The sequence below is a fragment of the Silene latifolia genome, chromosome 6, assembly GCF_048544455.1.
Source record: "Silene latifolia isolate original U9 population chromosome 6, ASM4854445v1, whole genome shotgun sequence".
Classification (NCBI taxonomy): domain Eukaryota; kingdom Viridiplantae; phylum Streptophyta; class Magnoliopsida; order Caryophyllales; family Caryophyllaceae; genus Silene; species Silene latifolia.
The window spans coordinates 2,192,609-2,215,516 of record NC_133531.1 but is presented as its reverse complement, the minus strand read 5'-3'; the positions used below and the strand labels follow the sequence as shown (position 1 = coordinate 2,215,516).

Here is a 22,908-nt window from a genome sequence, read left to right as displayed (position 1 = left end):
AGAGTTTTAAGTCTTTGATTAGGTATAAAGAGGAGATTGCTATGATGCGTGATTCAAAGTTTCTAACTACATTCAAGGATTGCTATGAATTTAAAATACACGAGTGTTTGCATTAAATTTGTTACAAGTGCATTGTCTCATGGAACCTTTCTTAATCGTTGCCAAAAAAAAAAACATTATTCCTTAGTTTCACGTTGAACTCTTCTTCGCCCTCCTTGGTAACCAATTCTGTTCATACACACCAGCAATAAAATGTTTAGTAAATAAATGATTGAGATGAAATAAGCAGGTTATTAACCCTATATGATGACGAATTATGTGAGAAATGATAACATATTATTGTACCTCACAACTTGAGGAACATCTTCAGACTTCTTTAGAGAAGATTCATATAAAGTATCAGTTGACTTATCCACTGTTCCATATATGTAGTCATAAATTGGCATGAAGAGTATATAATTTGTTCGGAATTGGGTGTGATGTAGAGAATGGTAACTGTAACATGTACAAAATCACACAGTTATCTTGTTGAAATCACAACTTCACAAAAATACGACATCCTAATTCCTAATCCCAATTTTTTCAAAGATCCATCAAAATTTTAGAATAAACTCAATGGATGAGTCATGTATATTCAGTTTATTCACAACTGGATATAGCTTAGTGCCGATTGAAAACCGAAAATGACGCATATATTAAAACAAAATTCTTAACCGTCATGACTTAAGAGGAGGAAATAGTTCAACGGTTAGTACAGTACACAGACATGTTGTTAGGATCGGGATTCTGCTTTGAATCGATGGGGAGGGTAGGATCGAATTGGTAGAATCGGATCGTAGAATCGTAAGATTCTACAAATTCACTAAATATAGTTTTCTATTTGGTAAAAAATATATAATTGAGGATCAAAACACTTGTTTATACCTTAAATATTGATAATTAATGAGTTTAGTATCATTTCATGAACATGTTTCTACAAATTAGATGAAATTTTGATTTTACAAAGTCATTATATAAAAATATATTTTAATATGTTTACTATGGAGTCGGATCGTAGGATCGTAAGATCGTAGAATCGAATTATGATTCTACCTCTAGAAAATTTCAAATAAATAGGATCGTAAGATTCTACAAACATGATAGAATCGTAGGATCCGGGATCGGTCAAGCATTTTTGGATCGTAAAATCGTAGAATCATAAGATCGAATCGGGATTCTGACAACAATAAATGAGTACAGTCATTAGAGAAACCGTTAATTTAAAGGTAATAAATGAGATACTTACGAGGGAGTTAACATGAGATACTTGAGAGGAGGAAATAGGGTAAAAACCCACTTAGGGACGACTTCAAAGTTGCAATGAGCCATGTTGTTCATAAAGTCGATGTAAGTGAGATACAACGCTAAGGCAACAATCGAGCCAAGTCCAGTTAATATCACTGTCAGCACAGGAATCGCAAAGAGAACATAGTATGCTATGTGTTCGGCGCATGAAAAAATGACCGCTGCCATTGATTATATAACACCATTATTAAATAAGTTTAAGTTATGCACCATGGTACGCACTATACTATTAAAGGCTTGCTGGGATTGGGGGCGCATGAAAAAATGACCGCTGCCATTGATTGTAACACCATTATTAAATAAGTTTAAGTTATGCACCATGGTAAACAAGTACGCACTATACTAGTAAAGGCTTGCTGGGATTGGGGGTAAAACTGATATGAAGGTAATTATTTACCCCCGAGTCCCGATATCCATTATTCTCATAGAAGGGTAATATATAACCCACCGGCCCTCTGGCCTTTGGGTAATGATTAATGGGGGTGAAAGATCACCTCAATAATCATTATTAGTAAATGTCAAACCTGTCATCAAGGAATTTAATATCCCAACAAATAATTTCTCTAATAATTGTCTCCAAATTAAACTTTACCCTCTAATAATTATTTCATGAATTTCAGACAAACCCTAAGAATCAAATCAAAGAGTGTATAAAAGGACATAGAATTGTTACGAACTAAGGAACCCATTGTATTATTAAACATGGTGTTAAGTAGACATGGCAAACAAGTTAGGTCGGATCATTTCATCTGTTATTATCAAATTCTTTATGGATAATGATAAGTTGCAACAATAAAAATTTGGGACGGATCATCTTATAAAGTTGGAGTCATGTTTGGTTGGATATGTGTCGGGTTGATTTTGTCATGTCTAGTCTAGTATTAAGTAGCGGTCTCGTTTGGGAATTGGTGATTGCGTTGTTATTTCCTTTATGCAAGTATAGATGCATGAAATGAGACATACAAGTAATCGGTTCGGTGACGATGAAAGAATGGTGATAAAAATGGTAGCGAGAGTAGAGAAAGTGATGGTGAAGAGCTCTATGTAGCCAATAGTAGAGGAACTCCACAGGACCAGCATGCAGTAAAAACATTAGAAGCACACCCTCACTTCTCCATAAGGCCATGTTTCTTCTAGACTCTAATCCCCAATATCCCAAGTAAAATAATATCCAACTAAACAATATTTGGTCGTCCCTGTCAAACATGAACAAAATTAACCATGTACGTTAACAATAACAAAATCCAACAAATGACAATTTTTTATACTATACAAAGGCCCTGTTCAATCCTAAGCTGAGGACCGGGCTTCCGCTTTTGATTATCAAACTAGTATAATTCCGTGCATATTTGTTAAATGGCAATATATAAGGAAAAATTACAAATAATCAGCACGTATTTGTGTATTTTTACAAATAACCACCATATATTTTTGTTTTTACAAATAACCACCACACTTTCATGTATACTCTCCAATCACCACCGTATATTTGATCCGAGACTCATTTTTCATATTTTCCGACTCTTTAATTAACGATTTACACGGAATACCAATATTAAAGAGTCGGAAAATATGAAAAACGTTGTCTCGGGTCAAATATACGGTGATGATTGGGGAGTATACATGAAAGTGTGAGGGTTATTTGTAAAAACAGAAATACGTGGTGGTTATTTGTAAAAATACGCAAATACATGGTGGTTATTTGTAATTTTTCCTATATATAATAAGGGTTAATTTACTAACTTCGTTTGTAATTTAATGATAAAATCTATGATTATTAAAATTAAATTACTGTTATTTAACAATTTAATTTGAAATTTAATATCTGTGATCATTATTAGTAAAAATAGAACTTTAAGGAAATGAATTTTTTTATTTATGGTATGTAAATAAAAAGAGGATGAGAGTGAGACCACTTATTAGAAGGTGAATACATAGGCGGCAAACTTGAGCGGAAAAATCTAAAGTTGTGTTAGTCTTTTAGTATATAGGGGATTTACAAGCTTTATCGATGGAGTTCAAATGTTTAACCCAAACCTTAGAAGTTTAGTACACTTATCCATTCATCTTTGCCGATAGGGACTCATTGTTTTTAAACGCTCCAAACTTTAAAATTTTTCTGCCTAAAATACATCCCTACTTTTGAAACACATCCCTTATTTAGATATAATCTTAAGTGAGATCAAGTAATTGTGAAATTTTTGTTGTGCTCAACATAAATGTGAAGGATTTTCATGGAATAATTGACCATAAACAAAGTACTTTTTTATTCGACAAGTACAAATTATAATTGTTCCGGGTGTAATTCCAGAGCAAGTATTGTTACCACCCGTGGCTTGTAGAATGATGTCTTGAGTTGGATCCTTCGTCCCTATCGTTCCTCTCGGCCTCTCCTGCAACAATGAACGAACTGAGGGCTTGGCTTTGTGCCAAGCGTACTCACTCCGACGCTCAAGTCAGTAAACTTAGAGGGGTAAGTTGTTGTTACTTGGCTAAGGATGTATTGTAGAGAGATAAGGAAGATATTACCAGATGAATAGTGATTCTTAGGTTAATTTATGGATCCCTTCCTCAATGAAGGTTGAGGAGTATTTATAGACTTTCACCTTTTGTCACGTAGTGGCCAAGTGGCTAGCAGGTGGAAAGACCGTTCTACCCTCGGCCGCTGGACCCATGGCAGGCCGGCCGAGGGTCTTGGATATGAGTACGCGGATATGTGTCCCGGCTGGCGGGTTGCCACGCCGAGACCGAGGTGACAGGCCGATAGGCTTCATCGGCTAGGCTGTCTAAGTCGTTGACCTTGCTGTGGATATCCTTGACCTTGCTCAAAGTGTTGACTTGGTCAGCGGTGCAGAATATGCCCCATCAATTTGCCCCCAGCGTAGTCTATGCCGTGGTATGGGCTTCGATGTATGTTGAGCGTATATTCTGCGCAAGCAACATGTGAAAAATGTTCCGCATCGGCTTCTTCTACCTCGGCCTGGTTCTTTTTAGGCCGTACCATATATATCCCCCCTCCGCATGGGTGTTTAAAGGACATCCGATGTGGAAGAGAAAGTGACAATGGCCGAGACCAGGGTTGAGAGTGCGGGTTGTTTTTGATTGCCCCCGGCCGGTGCTATGTAGCTTGGTTGATCATGTGGCCGGCGGGGAGCAGATACCTAGGAATTTGTTGAGGAAGATGAATAGGCGAAGAGATGTGAATGGGCGTGTTGAAGACGCTTGGTCACTGTTGCATTGATTGACGTTCAACTGTTGCAACGATTGACATTCCATGGTTGCATGTCTGACACGCGTCTTTTTGCTGATAAGCTGGCGCTTCATGGGCTGTTCTCTGATTGGTCCTTCTTCATGGGCTTTTCCCTATAAATAGGGCAGTTATTCCGTGAAATTGGCCACCAATTTCATTCTCTCCAAAATTTTCTTCTCTCTAAACTTTCAAGGGCTTCTTTGTCTTCTAATTTTCAGAGTTGTTACTCCGGCGAGTGTTTTTATTCAAGGTAAACAAACACATTTCGTCACTTCTTATTTTGTTAAATAATCATTGCTATCATGTCTTCTGCTGACGCTGGGACTAGCACTTCTGCGCCGGGGGGTTCCCCGTCGCGTCTTGATGGGGAGGGGATACTAGATGCCATCCCGATAAGGTTTGGGGGTCCTAGGTCCCCTTCTCCCGAAGTTGATCCTCAAACTTTGGAGGAATGGGAGGATGAGGATGATGATGTTGATGATGATGAGAGGACTCCTTCTGGTGGTGAGAGGACTCCTTCTGGTGGTGAGAGGACTCCTTCTGGTGGTGAGAGGCCGTCTATCCCGGATCATGGCGAGGCCTGCACGACCGGTCTTGACCGTGTCTGGACTAATAAATTCGCGAGCTGTTCCGGTGGGACTCTTTTCGGAGACCATTTCTTTTTCGGTGAGGCGTACAAGATCGTTATCCCTGAGGAGGGTCAGGCGGTCTGTTGCCCTCTCCCGGGTCACATCGGTGTGTATATCAGGCACCTGGAGTATGGGCTCCGGTTTCCTTTGAATGAATACGTCATGGCTATCATCAAAGCTATGAACGTCGCTGTGGCCCAACTGCATCCGTTGGCCATGAGGACGATAGTCGGCTTTGTGTGGCTCTGTCTCTTTAGGGGGGAGGTCCCGACAGTTAACTTATTCCGCCGCCTTCATCATCTACGGCCGTCAATCCCCGGTAAAGTGGGGTGGTACAACGTGCAGACGGAGCCAGGCTTCGTCTCCGTGTCCAAGCTTACTTCTTGTAAGGACTGGCAACGGCGATGGGTGTACGTCCAAGTGCCGGAGGACTACCCATTGCCTCGGTCCTTCCAGAGCCCTGTTTACTTGCGGTGTGAGAGCCGGGAAGAATATGAGAAATGTATTTCCCGGGGTAAGGTTAAGATGGACGCTTCGATGGTTCCTCTTACTGCGGAGGAGAAACGGGCGGCGCAGCTGTTTGATGCTGAGAAAGGATGGCTGCCCCCGACTCAGATTATCCTTCAGGATGAGCTGCTTTGCCGTGTTGGCCTCATACCGGCCCTCAATCGGGGTGAGTGGGGTCGGTGTGAGGCCCATGTTTGCCTGTTGCATTCCTGTTTTAGAGCTTTGTTTTACTTCCTTTATGTAACTCTTGTTTGATTTCTTGCAGACCGGTTTGGCCAGGATGCATGCGAGAGGACCTTAGAGAGGTTAGGGCTTGATAAGGACGGGAAGGTTGTTCAACGGCATCCTACGGCTGACGCGCGTGACCGCAGACTGGCTCCCAACGAGCTGATGGACAGGCAGCTGAAGGCATTGGATCCGGAGGCGGCCCAGGCACGGGTTCTCGGAGGCGTGCCGAGGAGAACAAAGAAGGCAGCGTCCAAATTGGCGGCGGCGTCAGTGCCAACCCCTTCTTCGACTCCAGTGGTCCAGAAGGATCATTTGGAGGTCATCGATATCACTGAGAGGGGGGTGACCGTTGCTAAGGACCCTTCTCCTCCGAAGAAGAGAAAAGTGCCACCGTCTGCTTCCACCGGTGCCGGGGAGAAGACTGCCCCAACCGGCCCTCCGCTTAAGAGGGTCCAGACTGGTACGGATCTAACTTGCGGTTCAGACTTAGCTGGTTCGTTGGACATTCCCGATGACCGACTCTCTGATGTGTCGATGCATGTTGACGTGGATGCTCTGTGTAAATTTTTTGTAGATCCACCTTCGGCGGTCGCCGTTCTCACGAACGCGATTAGGTAAGCGACCGAGAAGGCTATTGAGAAGGCGGGTGATAGAAATGTCACCGTTGACTCCTCAGCTCAGAAGATTCCTCCCACCGAGCTTGTGGCAGAGGGTGTGAAAATATATAAGAGGCTGGCGAAGTGGACCCAACTAGCCGGCTCCCACATCATGGAGCAGGAGAAGGCCATGGCCCAAGCTGGGCCACTGATCGCAAAGCTCAAGCTTGATCTCTCTGCTGCAAGGGGGGAAGCCGGGAAGGCTAAGCTGGATCTCCTTGCTGCCAAGAAGCGTATGGAGGAAACTGAGAAGCTGCTAGGGGTCGAGAGGGCCAAAGTTGAGGATGCTGATGCCGCTACTGCCAAGATGATGGAGGAGCGGGACAGGTATAAGGGCGCTTATGACGCCGTGGTTGCCAAGAGGGAAGAGTGGAAGGATCTGTTCCATAACCAAAGTGGAGGCGCTCGAGGACACGCGGGCCTCCCTTGCTCAAAAGGAGAAGGATATTGAAATGCTTCAAGATGATCTCCTCCCTAAAATGTGCGCCCAATTCCGGGACCAGGCCGAGGAGGCGACCAGGGAGGCAATCAAAAAGCTCATCCCCGACGCTCCTTCCCGTGGGATAAATTTGACCACTTCGGATGAGATGGCGATCTTTGCGGAAGCAGCGGCTGCGGAGAAGGCGGAGGCGGCGAAGGCGGCTCAGATAGCTGAGGCCAAGGCGGCCTATGATGCAAAGTTGAAGGAGGCTGAGAGGCTAAAGGCGCTTGAAAACGTCGAGCCCTCTTCTGAGCCGGCCACCGAAGATGCTGCTGCTACTGATGGAGGGCAGCAACAGGCATAGGGAGACGGGCGGTCGTCACCAGACTCACCCGGCATCTCGGATAGCTTCAAATTGCTCGGGGCCAACTATTGAGCCTTTCCTCCCCCGCCATTTTTTTTTTGGCGCTTCAAATGATATGTTTGTAATCTTTTGCTTTTCTTTCCTTGTTTTGTTGTAAAATTTTTGGTAGGTTGTCTTTAGGCTTATCCCTATGGGGACGGCCGTCGTCTGTACTCTTCTTGTAGTTGTTTTCAATAAAGTTCGTCTTATTGGCCTTTGGCTTGGCCGGGGCTTTGATCACAATCCTTCACCTGTCTTCTTGCGTTATTAATTGAGTGCCTTCGTTTTTACCGTCGGTATGACCGAGGCAGTTTGAATGCATATCCCAACTGTGTTTAACGTCTTTAGCGTGTCGACCGACGTATCCCCGTCGCTCTCGGCTTTGGCCGAGGTAATCGGGGTTGCGGCGCGACAGCATTCGTAACTGTGTAGGCATATTGATTGCTAGATTTGCGCCTCAATTGCACTGAGTGTACGTTTCTTCTAGCGTATCGACCGACGTATCCCCGTCGCTCTCGGCTTTGGCCGAGGTAATCGGGGAGGTTGCGGTGCGACGTTTAAATCAGAATCGTAGGCATATTGATCGCTAGATTTGCGTCTCAATTGCACCGAGTATACGTTTCTTCTAGCGTATCGACCGACGTATTCCCGTCGCTCTCGGCTTTGGCCGAGGTAATCGGGGTTGCGTGCGACAAGCGTCAGAATCGCGTGTAGGCATATTGATCGCTAGATTTGCGTCTCAATTGCACTGAGTATACGTTTCTTCTAGCGTATCGACCGACGTATCCCCGTCGCTCTCGGAATTGGCCGAGGTAATCGGGGTTGCGGCGCGACAGCGTTAAATAAGCAGAATCGCGGTAGGCATATTGATCGCTAGATTTGCGTCTCAATTGCACCGAGTATACGTTTCTTCTAGCGTATCGACCGACGATCCCGTCGCTCTCGGCTTTAGGTAATCGGGGTTGCGCGACAACAAAATGTCAGAATCGCAGGCATATTGATCGCTAGATTTGCGTCTCAATTGCACCGAGTATACGTTTCTTCTAGCGTATCGACCGACGTATCCCCGTCGCTCTCGGCTTTGGCCGAGGTAATCGGGGTTGCGTGCGCGCGACGACGTCAGAATCGTGTAGGCATATTGATCGCTAGATTTGCGTCTCAATTGCACTGAGTATACGTTTCTTCTAGCGTATCGACCGACGTATCCCCGTCGCTCTCGGAATTGGCCGAGGTAATCGGGGTTGCGGCGCGACAGCGTTCGTAACTGTGTAGGCATATTGATCGCTAGATTTGCGTCTCAATTGCACTGAGTATACGTTTCTTCTAGCGTATCGACCGACGTATCCCCGTCACTCTCGGCTTTGGCCGAGGTAATCGGGTTGCGGCGCGACAAATTAAATCAGAATCGCGTGTAGGCATATTGATCGCTAGATTTGCGTCTCAATTGCACTGAGTATACGTTTCTTCTAGCGTATCGACCGACGTATCCCCGTCGCTCTCGGCTTTGGCCGAGGTAATCGGGGTTGCGGCGCGACAGCGTTCGTAACTGTGTAGGCATATTGATCGCTAGATTTGCGTCTCAATTGCACTGAGTATACGTTTCTTCTAGCGTATCGACCGACGGAGAACTTGGATATTTCTTCATTAGATATAAACGCGCGACGGGGTGCCGACATTGGTTTTGGACACCTCCGCCGCTTACACAAAGTACTTTCTTAGGTTGTCAGTGTTCCAGTGGCTCATCAAGGGCACGCCCCCCATGTCCTTAAGCCGGTATGTGCCCGGCCTCATCTCTTCAACCACTTTGTAGGGACCCTCCCAGTTGGCCGTCAGTTTACCATGAATATTTCCTTTGTTGGTGGCAGCCGACTTCCTTAGGACTAGGTCCCCTACTTTTAAGTCAGTAAACTATAAAAATTACAAAAAAAATATTTTTAGTTTTACTTACATTACAAAAAAAATATAAAAATTTGATATTCTTATTTTGCTTATAAAAACGAATTAAGATCAAGCAAGATCTCGCATGTCTATATTTTCTCATATATATTGCAAAGAATCTCAAACATAATCTTCGCTCGTGTCGAAAAGTGAATAATGTGTTTGGATTTGAATAGAAGTAATATTATACTCCCTCCACACGCCTATTTTCACCCCCATTTGCTTTTTGGTGGTCAGAGTTACTAAACTTTGACCGTAAATATATTATCAAACCATCAATCACAAAATATTATTTTCGACCAAAAAAAAGTGACATTTACACGACGGAAATTACGGTCAAAGTATCGTCTTGGAGACTGTGAAAAAGCAAATGGGGTGAAAATTAGTGTATAGAGGGAGTATGAGTTAAAACGATGGAAATGATATGATGAGTGAACAAAATACCAGTTCGTTTCCCTATCAACATGCTGAAACTCGGTACTCCGATTGACGATCAAATTGTCACCTCGGGCGGTTCGATATCGAGAAAAACTGATCCAAATCTGGGTATGAAGCATCCTCCATAGCATGAGTAAGGCTATGAGAGGGTAAATGATGTCTGTATCCTCTGGTTTTGTTACGAATGAGTATATGCTATGAGTCACCATTGGTGCCACAATCACGTACTTTAGCCATAGACAAACAAATAGCACTATGTTAGTCACGAAGTATCATATTACAATGTAATGGTGAGACCGTCTCACACAATAATCCCTTATTTACTAAGGTGCTGTTTGGCCTTGCTTATGGAAAATGACTTTTCCTTTTTAAAAGGAGTTTATTCACAAGTTACTTTTCGGAAAAGTTTTAGTTGTTTGGCCATACTTTTGTAAAAGCGGTTTCTCACAAAATTTACATGTTTGACCTAATTACTTTAATACACTTTTTGTTTGCTTATTTGGTTCTTTATGTAAAAAGTAGAAGTATTAAATATCTACTTCTCCTTTTGGGGGTGAATAATAAGTTTTTGACTTTTCAAAAGGACTTTTAAAAATCTCTAATTTACTATGTTTGGCCAAGCTACTACTTTTTCAATTACAAAAGCACTTTTTAAGCTTGGCCAAACAGCACCTAAAAAAATAAGAAAAGTTTCATGTTTTTCCGCCTAAACTACATTTCCTATTTTGATAAAATCTCTTATTTACTTTCCTATTTTGATATAATCTCTTATTTAAAATTTGTCTCTAAATTTTTTGTGATGAAAATTTCGTTCTTTGTATGCTAAATCGTAACTAAATGATATGCTAATAAAAAAATTATAAACAATTTCATTAATTTTGTTTATAAATATATACATTTCATGACATTACTCAATTTTTTAAATAGTTTTATAGTTATTTTTTTTTTCTAAAAATAAAACTCTACAATTATCGCGCATTTATTGCGCGGGATCTAAACTAGTTACTTATTACACATATTACGCGGTATCAAATGAGACAAAAGAACTATTACGAAAAGAAAATAGAAGTAAAAAAAAAAACCTTGAAGTTGCCAAGAGATTTCCATGGCCAATGTGTAAGAAAAGCATGAGTGGACGCCATTCTTATCAACTCCTCTCAAAATTATTTCTCCAATATTATTTCAACTTTTAATCACTTTAGACTTTAGACTTTAGACTTTAGAGTGTTTAAATTAAAGGAGGGTGTCCAAAACATTTGGGTCATTGTACACTATATATAAGCCAAGCTAACTAATTATATAACATTATTTTTGTTTGTATTAATCCAATTGCCATGTTAGTAGTTAATACATGCCAATGCACACCGTCAGCCTCACCATATTTAATCAATGGCCGGGCAACACCAGAAATGTGCATGAAATAATTAACGAATTTGAAGAGGTAACAAGACGGGCGATCGTTCCTAAATTCGTACAATTTATAAGGGTAAAATTGACGTTTTTTTTTTTTTTTTGGTACGAATTTTTTATGTAAATTTAGGATTACGCGTTTTATATGCAAATTTGTGCATAGAGAAAATAAGTGTAATAACATTTGACTCGTTTTAATGATAAAAGGGAATACTGAGTCGGTTGTTATCTTGTTGTAGTCAACAACTTGAAATTAGCTTAGAATCTCTTGTAGTTGTTGAACACAAATTATTGCTCTTGTCGATCAGCCTATAGTGAGGCATGGATCTTGGTGTATATTTTATTCATTGTGTTATTAACAGTCAATCATTAATTTTGACTCATTATCATGGTTTCCGGATTTCGCGTACCTTCCTCAAATCCCTACAACAAATCCATGGTATCATTGATAAGTCGAGTCAGTTCGAATTTCAAGTCATATTTCGGTTATTAATACATATCCGGATCAAATCTTGTCCAGATAGTACAAATAGTGTTTCTAGATCGAGTTTATTCAACTAGATTAGATTTAGTTATGTATACGAGTATATGAGTTAGCAGTTAACATTATTCAAGAAACCGATATATTATCTTTGATATTTATTTTCATGTACCGATCTTGGTATCATCTAATAATACGCGATATATAATAAAGAGTAATAAGCCGAGGAACTAGCAGTACTTAATCATATAGCTTTAATTAGCAACATAAAACATGAATGTCCTAAGCATTGGTGATGAGCCTAGGCAGGGGCCGATAGAGGGCGAAATCCATGGTGAAGGGAAGCTTCCCATACTTTATCAATGTCGAAGACCATATCGCCACATTCATCGACATTCCATCCTTCTAAAGCATGCAATATTCCGGCTACTCTCCACGCGCTCATTGCTCTCCTTGGTAGCCAGTTCTGTTCATACACATCATATCATAAGATGTTTTAGCGAAAGTTATTTGACGCGTTTTTATCGGTGAGCCTTAGACTTGTCAAACGGATCGGGTCATACGGGTCACTGGTCGGGTTAGGGTCAGAATACGGGTTCAGAAATAGTTTTTAACAATTTAATCGAAAAAATATTTTTTAAAAAGGTAAAACATATTTAAAATTAATATTATAATCATATTCAACGTTTACATTAATTATATTGACATAATTATTAAAATAAATTTTTTTAATAATTATTTTATTATTAAATATTAAATAAAATTGACTTTTCAGTTGTGTTTGTAAATTTAAGTAATAAAAACAATAATTTTGTAACTATTTTTTCAAATATAATATATAAATATTAATATTTTAATAAAATTCATGATTTACCTTTGACCCAACGGGCCGACCCTAAAATAATGGGTCATTTTGAGTTCGGGTTAAACGGGTCGCGGGTTGAAAAAAACCGGGTTTGTAACCCTAAAAAAAGGTCGGGTGGGTCAGATTTCAGGTCGGGTCGAGTTTTGACCGGTGTAGCTAGTGAGCCTACATAAAATGATTCATATACGGTATAAAAGAACAATGATGTTGTGAAGACAGACCTCACAAGCATGTAAGTTGCCAAAGGATTTGGGAGCCAACATTGCCGGAGTATTCAGGTAAGAACAGTCTTTCCTTGTTTTCTTGGGAGGGAATTGAGAGAAAGGAATAAACACACTTCCTTTCGATGCAGTCGACTGCTCGAGTTCAGTCAGATTTTCTCCTACTAACCATACCTGCAATAACATCAAATGCTTATTCTTACTGTAACTTTTAAAAGATCATTACGTACCTATTTACCTGATGCATGTTCTCTCATGAAAATTGTACCTTATGATTGCGGCTTTCTGTTGACAGGACAAGGTTGTCTCCGTCTTCTGTAGGAAGACTCTTCTTGAGTTTGTCATGTTCATCCTTTCTTATGGTAGCAACCTGAAATTCACATGAGATAACATTGATAAACATTCTTGCTAAATTTCTTGGTCGTCCAACTAGAGACGAAGCTCAGTACAGGCAGTGGCGGAGTCAGGATTTTAAGGCAGCGGGGGCCAAAGGGTAATATTATAAGAGGGCCCTCAAAAAATTCAAAAATTTTAACTAAAAATTTTGAAATTTTTAAACGTCAGCGGGGGCGATCGCCCCTGCTAGCCTTCCTCGGTCCACCACTGAGCACATGCCGACCAGGTAGAGTTGGCACAGTGGGCCGCGGGCCGGTGGGCGGCACGGCCAGGCACGACTTCAGGCCCGGCCCGGCACGGCACGGGGTGGTTTTCGAGGAAGCACGGCCCAGGCACGAGTGGGCTGGACATGGGCCGCGGCGCGAGTTTGCCCAAATTTCCGTGCCCAGGCACGGCACGGCCTAGGCACGAGGTGGCACGGCCCGTACCAGGCACGGCACGGCCCGACAAAGGACGGTGGATTTTTTCACCTGTTTATAATTTTATTTATAAATAGTTAAATACCACTCTAATTCAATTCATTTCTTCACAATTCAATCCATCTCTTATTCTTCTACTTATCTTAATTCTTACAAATTACAATCTTACAAATATGAATTATTGTGATATATAAAAATCTTACATAAAATAATTAGTAACTAGTTATTTGGGTTTTGTGATAATTAGTTGAATCGGGTTTTATGATAATCAAGTTGTTGAGTCGGGTTCAAGCAAGGCTATTTTTTTTAACATTGTTTCTTAATCGTTTAATAAAACACTCTTTTTTTCATCGTTTCTTAATTATTTGATTAAATCGAATATATTAAAAATACAACTAATCAAGTACATTAATATTTAATAAAATATATATTTTATTTAAATTATTATATTAATAAACAAAAAGTACTAAAATCATACAATTATTATAAAAAGTTCTTTGTTTTTTTTAAAAAAAAAAAAAAAAAAAAATAGCACGATGGGCCGGCCCATGAACAAGGCACGACCAGCCCATGGGCCAGGCACGGCCCAGCACGAAAATAACCGTGCCATAGGCGGGCCGCGGCTGGGATATTCAAGTATGGGCCAAACACGGCACGACACGGTGGGCCTAATTAGCGTGCCTGGGCCGGGCCATTTTTTGGGGTGGCACGGTTGCCGGCCCAGCACGGCCCACTGCCATCTCTACAACCAGGCCATGGTCCGGGTGAGCTTTTCAGGGAAAAAAAATATGTTTTCGGCTTAATTAAACCCATGTGGGCCATGTCCATCGAAAAGGATCAAGCGTACCTTGATGCCTTTGTGGCATAGTGTAGAGATGACCGAGTATGCAACCTTACAGACCCTGCCTCGGAAAAGGACATGTGAAGTTCCTTTAGGGATGCTGTTAAGCACAACTGCAACAGCTAAGCTGCTACCATCTACCACTTTGACCGCGAGCTTTGGGTGTCTGTCCAAGTATACTTGACCATTCCCGTTTAAATGCTCCCCCTGATTTAAAAGTCCTAGGCTCACAACTTTGGTTCCTTTGATATTTGCGTCTACAATCGCTTCTTCGATCAATTTGTTGATTGCCTCCCTTTGCCATTTAAGAAGATACTGTACCAAATTTATAACAAAATGGAGTTACAATGCGCGATAGAATAAAGCTAAATGACTTGTAGAGGTCGGCTGAATCAACATTTTCAATGCGACCCCACGTTAATGGCCTAAATAAAGAAAAAATCAAAGAAATATTTTTTTTATTAAATATTTAGGCCGTCAGCCCGTCACGTTTCAAAACTGAATAAATAAAGCAAAATGATTTACTAAACATGGCGCAATAATTTAGTCCTGGCAATCAGATCGGGTCGTGTTGGATTCGTGTTCGTGTTCATGTCACATGTAAATGGATCAGGAACCCTTCAACCCAAACCCGACCCAATTAAATCTCATGTCGTGTTCGTGTCGACCCACTTACATAAATGGGTCATCAAGCTTCAACCCTAACTCATTAATTTCGTGTCGGGTTCGTGTCGTGTTTTCGTGTCATTTCTATATTTGGAAAGTATAAGTACATTTATGTGATGAAGAACAAGAAAAATTTGGATCAGTTTAGTAAACAGGTCACTCGTGTCGTGTTCGTGTTTAGAGAGCTCAACCCAAATAACCCGACCCAATTAAATATCATGTCGTGTTCATATCGACCCACTTACATAAATGGGTCATTAAACCTCAACCCAAATCAGTTAACTTCGTATCGGGTTCGTGTCGTGTTTTTGTGTTGTGTTATTATTTGCCAGCTCTACCCAATATGCACCTTATATAAGCCAAATGATCAACTTACATGTACACTATAACGAGGTATAGCCCAAGATTGTGCCTTGATTTTTCCAAAAGTATTTCTTTCGACGATGAATGTCCGGCCATAGATCCATGTTGTGACCATGGACCACAATGTGACAGGCCACATGAGCCACAAGTACCATTTGGAGGTCAGTGGCTCGGATGCAAGGGACGCAAACCCGAGCCTGATTTGGTAGATAGACTGTGGTGTTGTGAGGTGAGTCAAGTGAACAACTTGAGGAACATCTTGAGGCTTCTTTAGAGAAGTTTCGTATAATGTATCGGTTGCTTTGTCCATTGTTCCGTAGATGTAGTCGTAAAATGGCATGAAGAGTGAATAGTTTGTTCGGAACTGGGTGTGATGTAGAGAGTGGAAACTGTAACATGTACAAAATCACACAATTATTATGTAAAACAGTTGTACATAGGGGTGAGAATCGGTTCAAGACCGGACTGAACCGGACCGAAGATCGAAAATAAAATTTAGTGGACCGAATACCGGACCAAAAAAAATTGGTCTTGGACCGACCAAACTCGGAATATTTGACCCGGTCCGGTCTTGGACCGAATTAGACCTAAAACTAGTTTTTTACTATTTCGTATATGATAATTACATTTTTATTCCGCTAAATAAAATGCATTTAAATAATTAGTCAACTCCTTTTATGAAAATCATTGACAATATTAATTTATAATGTTTTTGAAGATAAAATGTTAATTTGATTCATAATTTTTTAATGGGTAAATTATGAATAACTCCCTTTTAATATACACTTTTTAAAATTTACTCTCTTTAAATTTTTTTTTTTAAAATTACACCCAGAATAATGCAAAAATTTTAAAATTGCAACCAAACCCCTATTTTTACATTTTTTAAGACAAAAATGCCCCTAAGTTTCTATTCTCATATAACGAATATGATGGTGGATTTTGAGTGGAGGATTGTGGTGGTTTACCGTGAAGTCCTCCGGTGGTAGAAAGGTGGGTAAAGTTGTAATGGAGATCGATAAACATATGAGAAATAAAAAAATGAGGGGCATTTTTGTCATAAAAATGCAAAAATATAGATTAGGGAGCAATTTTTAAATTTTTGCAATATTTTGGGTGTAAATTTTAAACTTTTTTTTAAAAGGGAGTAAATTTTAAAAAGCGTATTTTAAAAGGGAGTTTTTGATAATTTACTCTATTTTAATTATTAGTCTTTACAAACATGATATTTGGTCATTTCGGTCCAGACCTAAATTAACCGGTCTTGGATCGGACCGGACCAAAGATCAAAACTTGAAAAAATGAGAGCCGAGGTCTGGACAGAAATAATTCGGTCCGGATTAGGTCCAGACCAAATAATCTGATCCGGTCCATTTTTCGGTCAATGTAAGTGATATAATTAAAAAAAAGGCGATAAATGAAATACTTACGAGGGAGTGTACATGAGATACTTGAGGGGCGGAAATAAGGTAAAAGCCGATTTAGGAATGACCTCGAAGTTGCAATGACCCATGTTGTTCATCAAGTCGATGTAAGTGAGATACAATGTTACGGCAGCAATCGACCCAACACCACTTAATACGGCTGTCATCATAGGGATCGCAAAGAGAATATAGTATACTATGTGTTCAGCAAATGGATGAATAACCGCTGTCATATCATGATAACACCGTTAATAAATAGTTTACGTTTGCTTTAGGTTGTAAAGGGAAAATAAAGCAAATGCAAATTATAGACTGGGACAGAAAGAGTAAGTGCTAAGGATCAGATATTGTACTCGGTCATTTTAGTAGGCGATTTCCATTTTCCGTCTACCAAACAAATGGACCCGATTGCAATGCATGGTGGTATTAAGTATAAGGTCAATATGGTAAACGATGGTCATAGTCTTATCTCAGTCATTTTAATATCCAGTTTTTATTTTCTCATTCAATTGTTTACATTTCTATTTTAATCACGTGTTTCTCTATTTAGAAGACAATTTTATCTAGACTAGAGTCCATAGTTCGGATTTCTTTCCAAACACACATACAAGCGTTTACAAAACTATTAAATTATTCAGTTTCATGTCACGACCCAGATTTAATACTATGATGAACGATAAATGAAATAATGAACTAATTTATGCTAGTATAAGATGTATATATGAATGAAACATACAAGTAATAGGCTCAGTGACGATAGAAGAATGGTGATGCGAGTGGTAGCGGGAGTAGAGAAAGTGATGGTGAAGAGCTCTATGGAACCAATAGTAGAGGAACTCCACCGGACCAGCGTGCAATAACGCCATTAGAATCGCACCGTCGCTTCGCCATAACGCCATGTTTCTTGTAGACTTTAGTCCCCAAAATGCCAAGTACATTAATATCCAATTAAACACTATTTGGTCGTCCCTGTCCAACATAAACAAAATTAACCAAGCTATTAATAACAAAATCGACAAAGGTAAAACCGTAAAAGACTCGTTATTCTTTCATTTTGGACGGAGTATATTATCGAATTAGTCACATATAAGTACGAGTATAACTTAAAATGTTGTATAAGTGTTAATTGTGATACGAACAAAATTATCATTTAATTACATAGGCTAATATATATGTTTTATAATAATAATAATAATAATAATAATAACTTATACAACTATTTTAAGTGAGACCGATTATTTGTGATTTTTTTTTGTTGTAGTCGAGATAAATTGTTAAAAGGACTTTTACGGGTCCATGAATCAAAAGCCAATTAATTAAGCGCTTTTTTATTCAATAATAATAAAGCGTTAGTTTCAAAATGAATTGATGAGCTTAATTAATTGAAAAATTATAATATATTGTAAGGGCTGTATTTAAAGCACCAAAAGGGATAAAAAGCTTAAATAATTAAACATTAATTATACCAATATGCACCTAAATTTGTCATACATACCTAATTTAATTTCACTTTAGAAAATACATTTAATTTTTATTTACGACCCTGTATCTATCATTACCCTAATTAATTAGCACAAATACTATCCAACAACCAGTTGTATATTAGCATTGTACAACCAACTCAAAGTTGTTGAGTTCTTTATACAAAGTTGTCGAGCTATTTTATAAGTTATTGAGCTATTTTAAAAAGTTATTGAGTTTAATAATTATTCCTCTTAAGCTCAATAACTTTGTATTGTAACTCGACAATTTTATTAGTAAAGCCCGACAACTTTATAACAAAACTCGACAACATTGAAAATGTTGTACATAAACTACGTACAACCAGTTGTATAATCTACTAATTGATTAATTAGCTGCTATATTAGTTAAAACAATAGAAAATTTATGGTGAGTGCAAAAAAAAATACCAGGTCCTTTCCCTATCAACTTGCTCAAACTCGATACTACGATCGACGATCAAGTTATCGCCTCGAGCGGTTCGATATCGAGAGAGACTGATCCAAATCTGGTTGTGAAGCATCCTCCATAGCATGAGTAAGGTAATGAGAGGGTAGACGATATCTGTATCCTCTGGTTTTGTTACGAACGAGTACATGCTATGAACCACCATGGGTGCCACAATCACGTACTTTATCCATGCATAGTGAAAACAAGTAGTACTATGTTAGTCACGAACTCACGATCCAGAATTACGTAAATTATAAATACGACGTATTGAAAATTAATGCATGTAGCATTCAGTGACGGATCTTAAAGCAAAACTCGAAGAAAATAAGTTTAATTATATTTGTTCTGGAGACAATGGTAGAGGAACGGTCAATTTTTAGTCGGGTGGTTTTGGGTCAGGCCATCTCTAATCATGCCAATATTGAGTCACTCAAGGCTCGGGTCAGGTTTGGGTCGAGTCGGGTTTATTTGTATCTCGAGTCAGTCTTATTGGGTTGGGATCGTAAAATTGGACCGGACCGCTGGAACTAACAAATCCGGTCTGGTCTCTGGTCCAAACTTTTTAAGGGCTTGGGGTTTCGGTCATTCTTGTCCGGACTGGACACAGTTTTTGCTGATCCGGTCCGGAATTTACGTTTTAACTTTTTTTCTTAGGTTAGTTTACATAAAATTCTTTATAAATGTTGTTTATATATGCTTAATTGTCGTTATTATACGATAACAATACATATTTCTTCACTTTTATACGTATAAAATTAATAAGTCCTTTATCAAGTTAATGTAAGTAGACAAATACGGACAAATTCTAGTCCAATCGGTCTGGTCCGCTCATGGACCAGAATTTTCCAGTCCGGTCGTAGGTCCATAACTTTTTGAGATTTTCGACCGTGTGCACAGCCCTAGTCGGATCACTCGGATCGAGTCAACTTTGCCAGGTTCAATGAAATACTAGATTAAGTAATGATATTGTCATGTTAAAGAACTCTATTAGGCATAGAAGGTCATTTAAGCATGGTCTTATTAAATTACCTATGTTATCATCTTACGAATGTCCCATCATATATCATGTTTATTGTGCCTAACAAAAATAATGCAACAAATTCAGTTACCCTCTTACTATGAAATGTCCACAAATTATGCCAAATTTATTTAATTTGTTTGGTTATTTATTGAATAATTATGAGATTGAATTAATTGCACCTTTAAAACTCTCTCTCTCTCTCTTTTGCCGTAAATATATTGTTTTTGTCATGTTAGTCTTAATTTGAGTATGCACACACGTGCATATGTTTACATGAAAATAGAAATTTGTACATGCATTATTACGTCCTTTTCTTAGTTTATTAGGTTACCATTTATCATAATTTTCATGCAAAAAGGTTTAGATCTACACCAGCCATACAAAGTTGAATTTGGCCCACGCCATGCCAAATTTCGTCAAGATACTACTACATATTTCCATTTTTTTTTTTTTTTTTTTTTTTTTTGGTGACGAGGGGTTTAATCCCCCATGACACGCAATACCCCGCAAACCACGCGTGTCTGTGTAAGACATCCTTTAGGATGACGACAGAATGAATCATGAGACTCCCGTGTGTAGGGAGTCGAACCTGGGACCTCTCAATTCATTGCCATTGCAACGCTTTGAGGCACTCCCAAACTCCACTACACCCAAGCCACTTTGGTTTAGTGTTACATAAAACTGATACGACCTGACCCGATAAGTCATTATAAACTATAACACTAGTTGGATCACTATAGTTACATATAAGTATAAAATAATTACAAAATTCTATCTTATTGTTTCAGACCAAAATGACCATCTTGAACAAGTATTTAATTTGTGTTCCTAAATTTAAGGTGTCGTAATGACGTTAATAAATAGAAAATAAAAGGGTGTCACCAGGCGTCACTTAATAAATACGGAGTACGTACATGAAGTACAGTAGCATGCAAGATTTGACTGTGCATCATCTCTTTACTTCGTACGGAGTAGTACTCAAACTCATGAAGCGTGAACAAGACCTCAAAATTCTGACTACAAGAAATGGAGCAAGTCTTTTGTAAAACGGTTTTACAATATCTAATTGTAAAATCATATAACGAAAGACTTATAATAACGACCTTATTATGGAAAATGGTGATTGGTGAAGTTATTTTAATGGGGTTTTTTAGGTACATAATAATCACTTTGGTTTTACAATAATGGTTATATAAAACGGTTTTATATAAGAATTTTTGAAAAATATTTTAATAGCACCATAGTATACTCTCATCAATTTTGATTTTTTCTCATTACGAAAATATTCTAGTACGATTGTAAGACTCACTTCACAATATTCTTAAATTTTAGAAATATAATACGGATTATTGGATTATCGAAGTTAGTTATGCTACTGTAAAATCTGGTGACTCTTTGTCATAATACATAGTACTCTGTACTCGTATATATAAGAATAAAGTATTTGATAAATTACACACAAAAAAACGGCTCAAAAGAAAAGAAATTGACTCGACAAGACATAACTAATTAATCTGTATTATCAACCGATAAAAAATATCATGCGTCATCCAGTGATACCAAGACTAAATTACATCTATTATGCGCCTATGCGGTATGAATACGAGCGAAAAGAGCCATTAATTAAGAAAATATAAGTGAAAAAAAAACCTTAAAGTTGCCAAGAGCTTCCCATGGCCAATGTGTAAGAATACCAGGAGTGGACGCCATTCTTATGAACTCCTTTCAAATTATTATTCTAATATTAATTGTGTATATATAATATATATCACCTATATTGTATGAGTGAGAGGGTGTCCAAAACATTTAGGTTATTGTACACTATATATAGGGGAATAATAGGGCTTTAAGCCATGCTAGCTAATATTACGTGTATTATTTCAAGCAATAAGTCTCCCTTAATACCGGTCTTACAAATAACATAATATCTCCAGTGGTATAATATAATTGTACAATCAACCCACATCTATCTGAGCTTATGTATAATTTTTACGAGCTTTTTTTAAGTTTTTTTTTTGGTGAGTTCAGATTCTTTAAAACAAAACTCAAAATCTTTATAATAAAGCTCAGATTCTACACCACCCGCTGTAGTACACTAAAGTCTATTAATTGCATCCATCGTAATATTAAAATGAGTCAAATGTCATCCTACATTTGCATATAAGACAAATATGTTGTTTATTCTCATGCATTCTGCTTTTGTTTTACTCTAACTAGTTGATCTGTTTTAATTTTAAGACGAATATACCTGTCTTAAATAAAAATTTGTGTATTTTATTGGTGGAGTTCGGTGAGGGCTAGTAAAGGCGATCAGCTTTCACTAGAGGATAAATCTCAAAAAAAATTAGTTAAAATTCTCAAAAAAATTGAGTTTTCCTAATACTATTATCCCTTAACTTCCATGGAATTTTTTTTTAATGTTTAATAAGGCGCAAGATCAATACAATAAAAAAAAATAGGAACATAATTTATTATCACGATACCTCTATCTTAATCACTAAGAATTTAAGATCAGTTCACTTAAAGTACAATAATATAGAGTAATATTATTTTCGTTTTAATAAATCAAAATGCCATGTTAAAGATTTATGATCACATGCAATGCACGTAGTCAGTCTCACACTCTCTCACCAAATTCAATGGCAACACTAGAAATGTATATGAAAAAATGACTTAAACGGGGTAACAAGATTATATTGATTATTCCTAAATTCGTATAACTAATTTATGTCTTCCATTAATTGCCTCAACAACCAACTAGTATTAGCATTCCAAACACCAGCTATTAATATTCAACTAGTATAGATTCCGCGCAAATGCGCGATTTTTTAGATACGAATATTAAAGAAAATACGAAGTAACAATTATAAAACCTGATATTTAACTCAATTTGATATTTAATTGTAAAATTTATTATTATTAATGTTTTGTACTAATTGGTGGAAAATGAAAAGTTCGGTATAAGAGCATTTCCAATGGTTTGCTCTAGGGACTTGCTTGCAATTTTTATAAAATAACAAGCAAGTAGCTTACCATT

At 38.5% G+C, this 22,908-nt stretch overlaps 2 protein-coding genes across 2 annotated transcripts; both read right to left on the bottom strand.

The window, feature by feature from the left end:
* Window positions 1–176: 176 nt before the first annotated feature.
* LOC141586790 (very-long-chain aldehyde decarbonylase CER1-like) lies at window positions 177–10,956 on the bottom strand. Its single transcript, XM_074408134.1, has 6 exons — window positions 10,897–10,956; window positions 9,821–10,041; window positions 2,308–2,540; window positions 1,286–1,505; window positions 346–495; window positions 177–228 (listed from the first exon to the last, which is right to left on the bottom strand). Exons 1-6 carry the CDS (start codon window positions 10,954–10,956, stop codon window positions 177–179), a joined length of 936 nt encoding a protein of 311 aa, XP_074264235.1.
* Window positions 10,957–11,805: 849 nt separating this feature from the next.
* On the bottom strand, window positions 11,806–21,667 carry LOC141585941 (very-long-chain aldehyde decarbonylase CER1-like). Its single transcript, XM_074407021.1, has 9 exons — window positions 21,522–21,667; window positions 18,811–19,031; window positions 17,637–17,869; window positions 16,907–17,126; window positions 15,490–15,865; window positions 14,454–14,762; window positions 13,060–13,161; window positions 12,792–12,965; window positions 11,806–12,171 (listed from the first exon to the last, which is right to left on the bottom strand). Exons 1-9 carry the CDS (start codon window positions 21,579–21,581, stop codon window positions 12,007–12,009), a joined length of 1,860 nt encoding a protein of 619 aa, XP_074263122.1. The 5' UTR covers window positions 21,582–21,667; the 3' UTR covers window positions 11,806–12,006.
* Between the last annotated feature and the right edge of the window lie 1,241 nt (window positions 21,668–22,908).

Coding starts and splice junctions, on each gene's coding strand:
- LOC141585941 (XM_074407021.1), bottom strand. CDS start 21,581: ATGGCGTCCACTCCTGGTATTCTTACACATTGGCCATGGGAAGCTCTT. Junction 17,127..17,636: donor CGTCACTGAGCCTATTACTT/GTATGTTTCATT, acceptor ATGATATGACAG/CGGTTATTCATCCATTTGCT. Junction 15,866..16,906: donor TATCTCATGTACACTCCCTC/GTAAGTATTTCA, acceptor TACATGTTACAG/TTTCCACTCTCTACATCACA.
- LOC141586790 (XM_074408134.1), bottom strand. CDS start 10,956: ATGGCGTCCACTCATGCTTTTCTTACACATTGGCCATGGAAATCTCTT. Junction 2,541..9,820: donor GTTGATAGGGAAACGAACTG/GTATTTTGTTCA, acceptor CATGTTTGACAG/GGACGACCAAATATTGTTTA. Junction 229..345: donor GATGTTCCTCAAGTTGTGAG/GTACAATAATAT, acceptor GTGTATGAACAG/AATTGGTTACCAAGGAGGGC.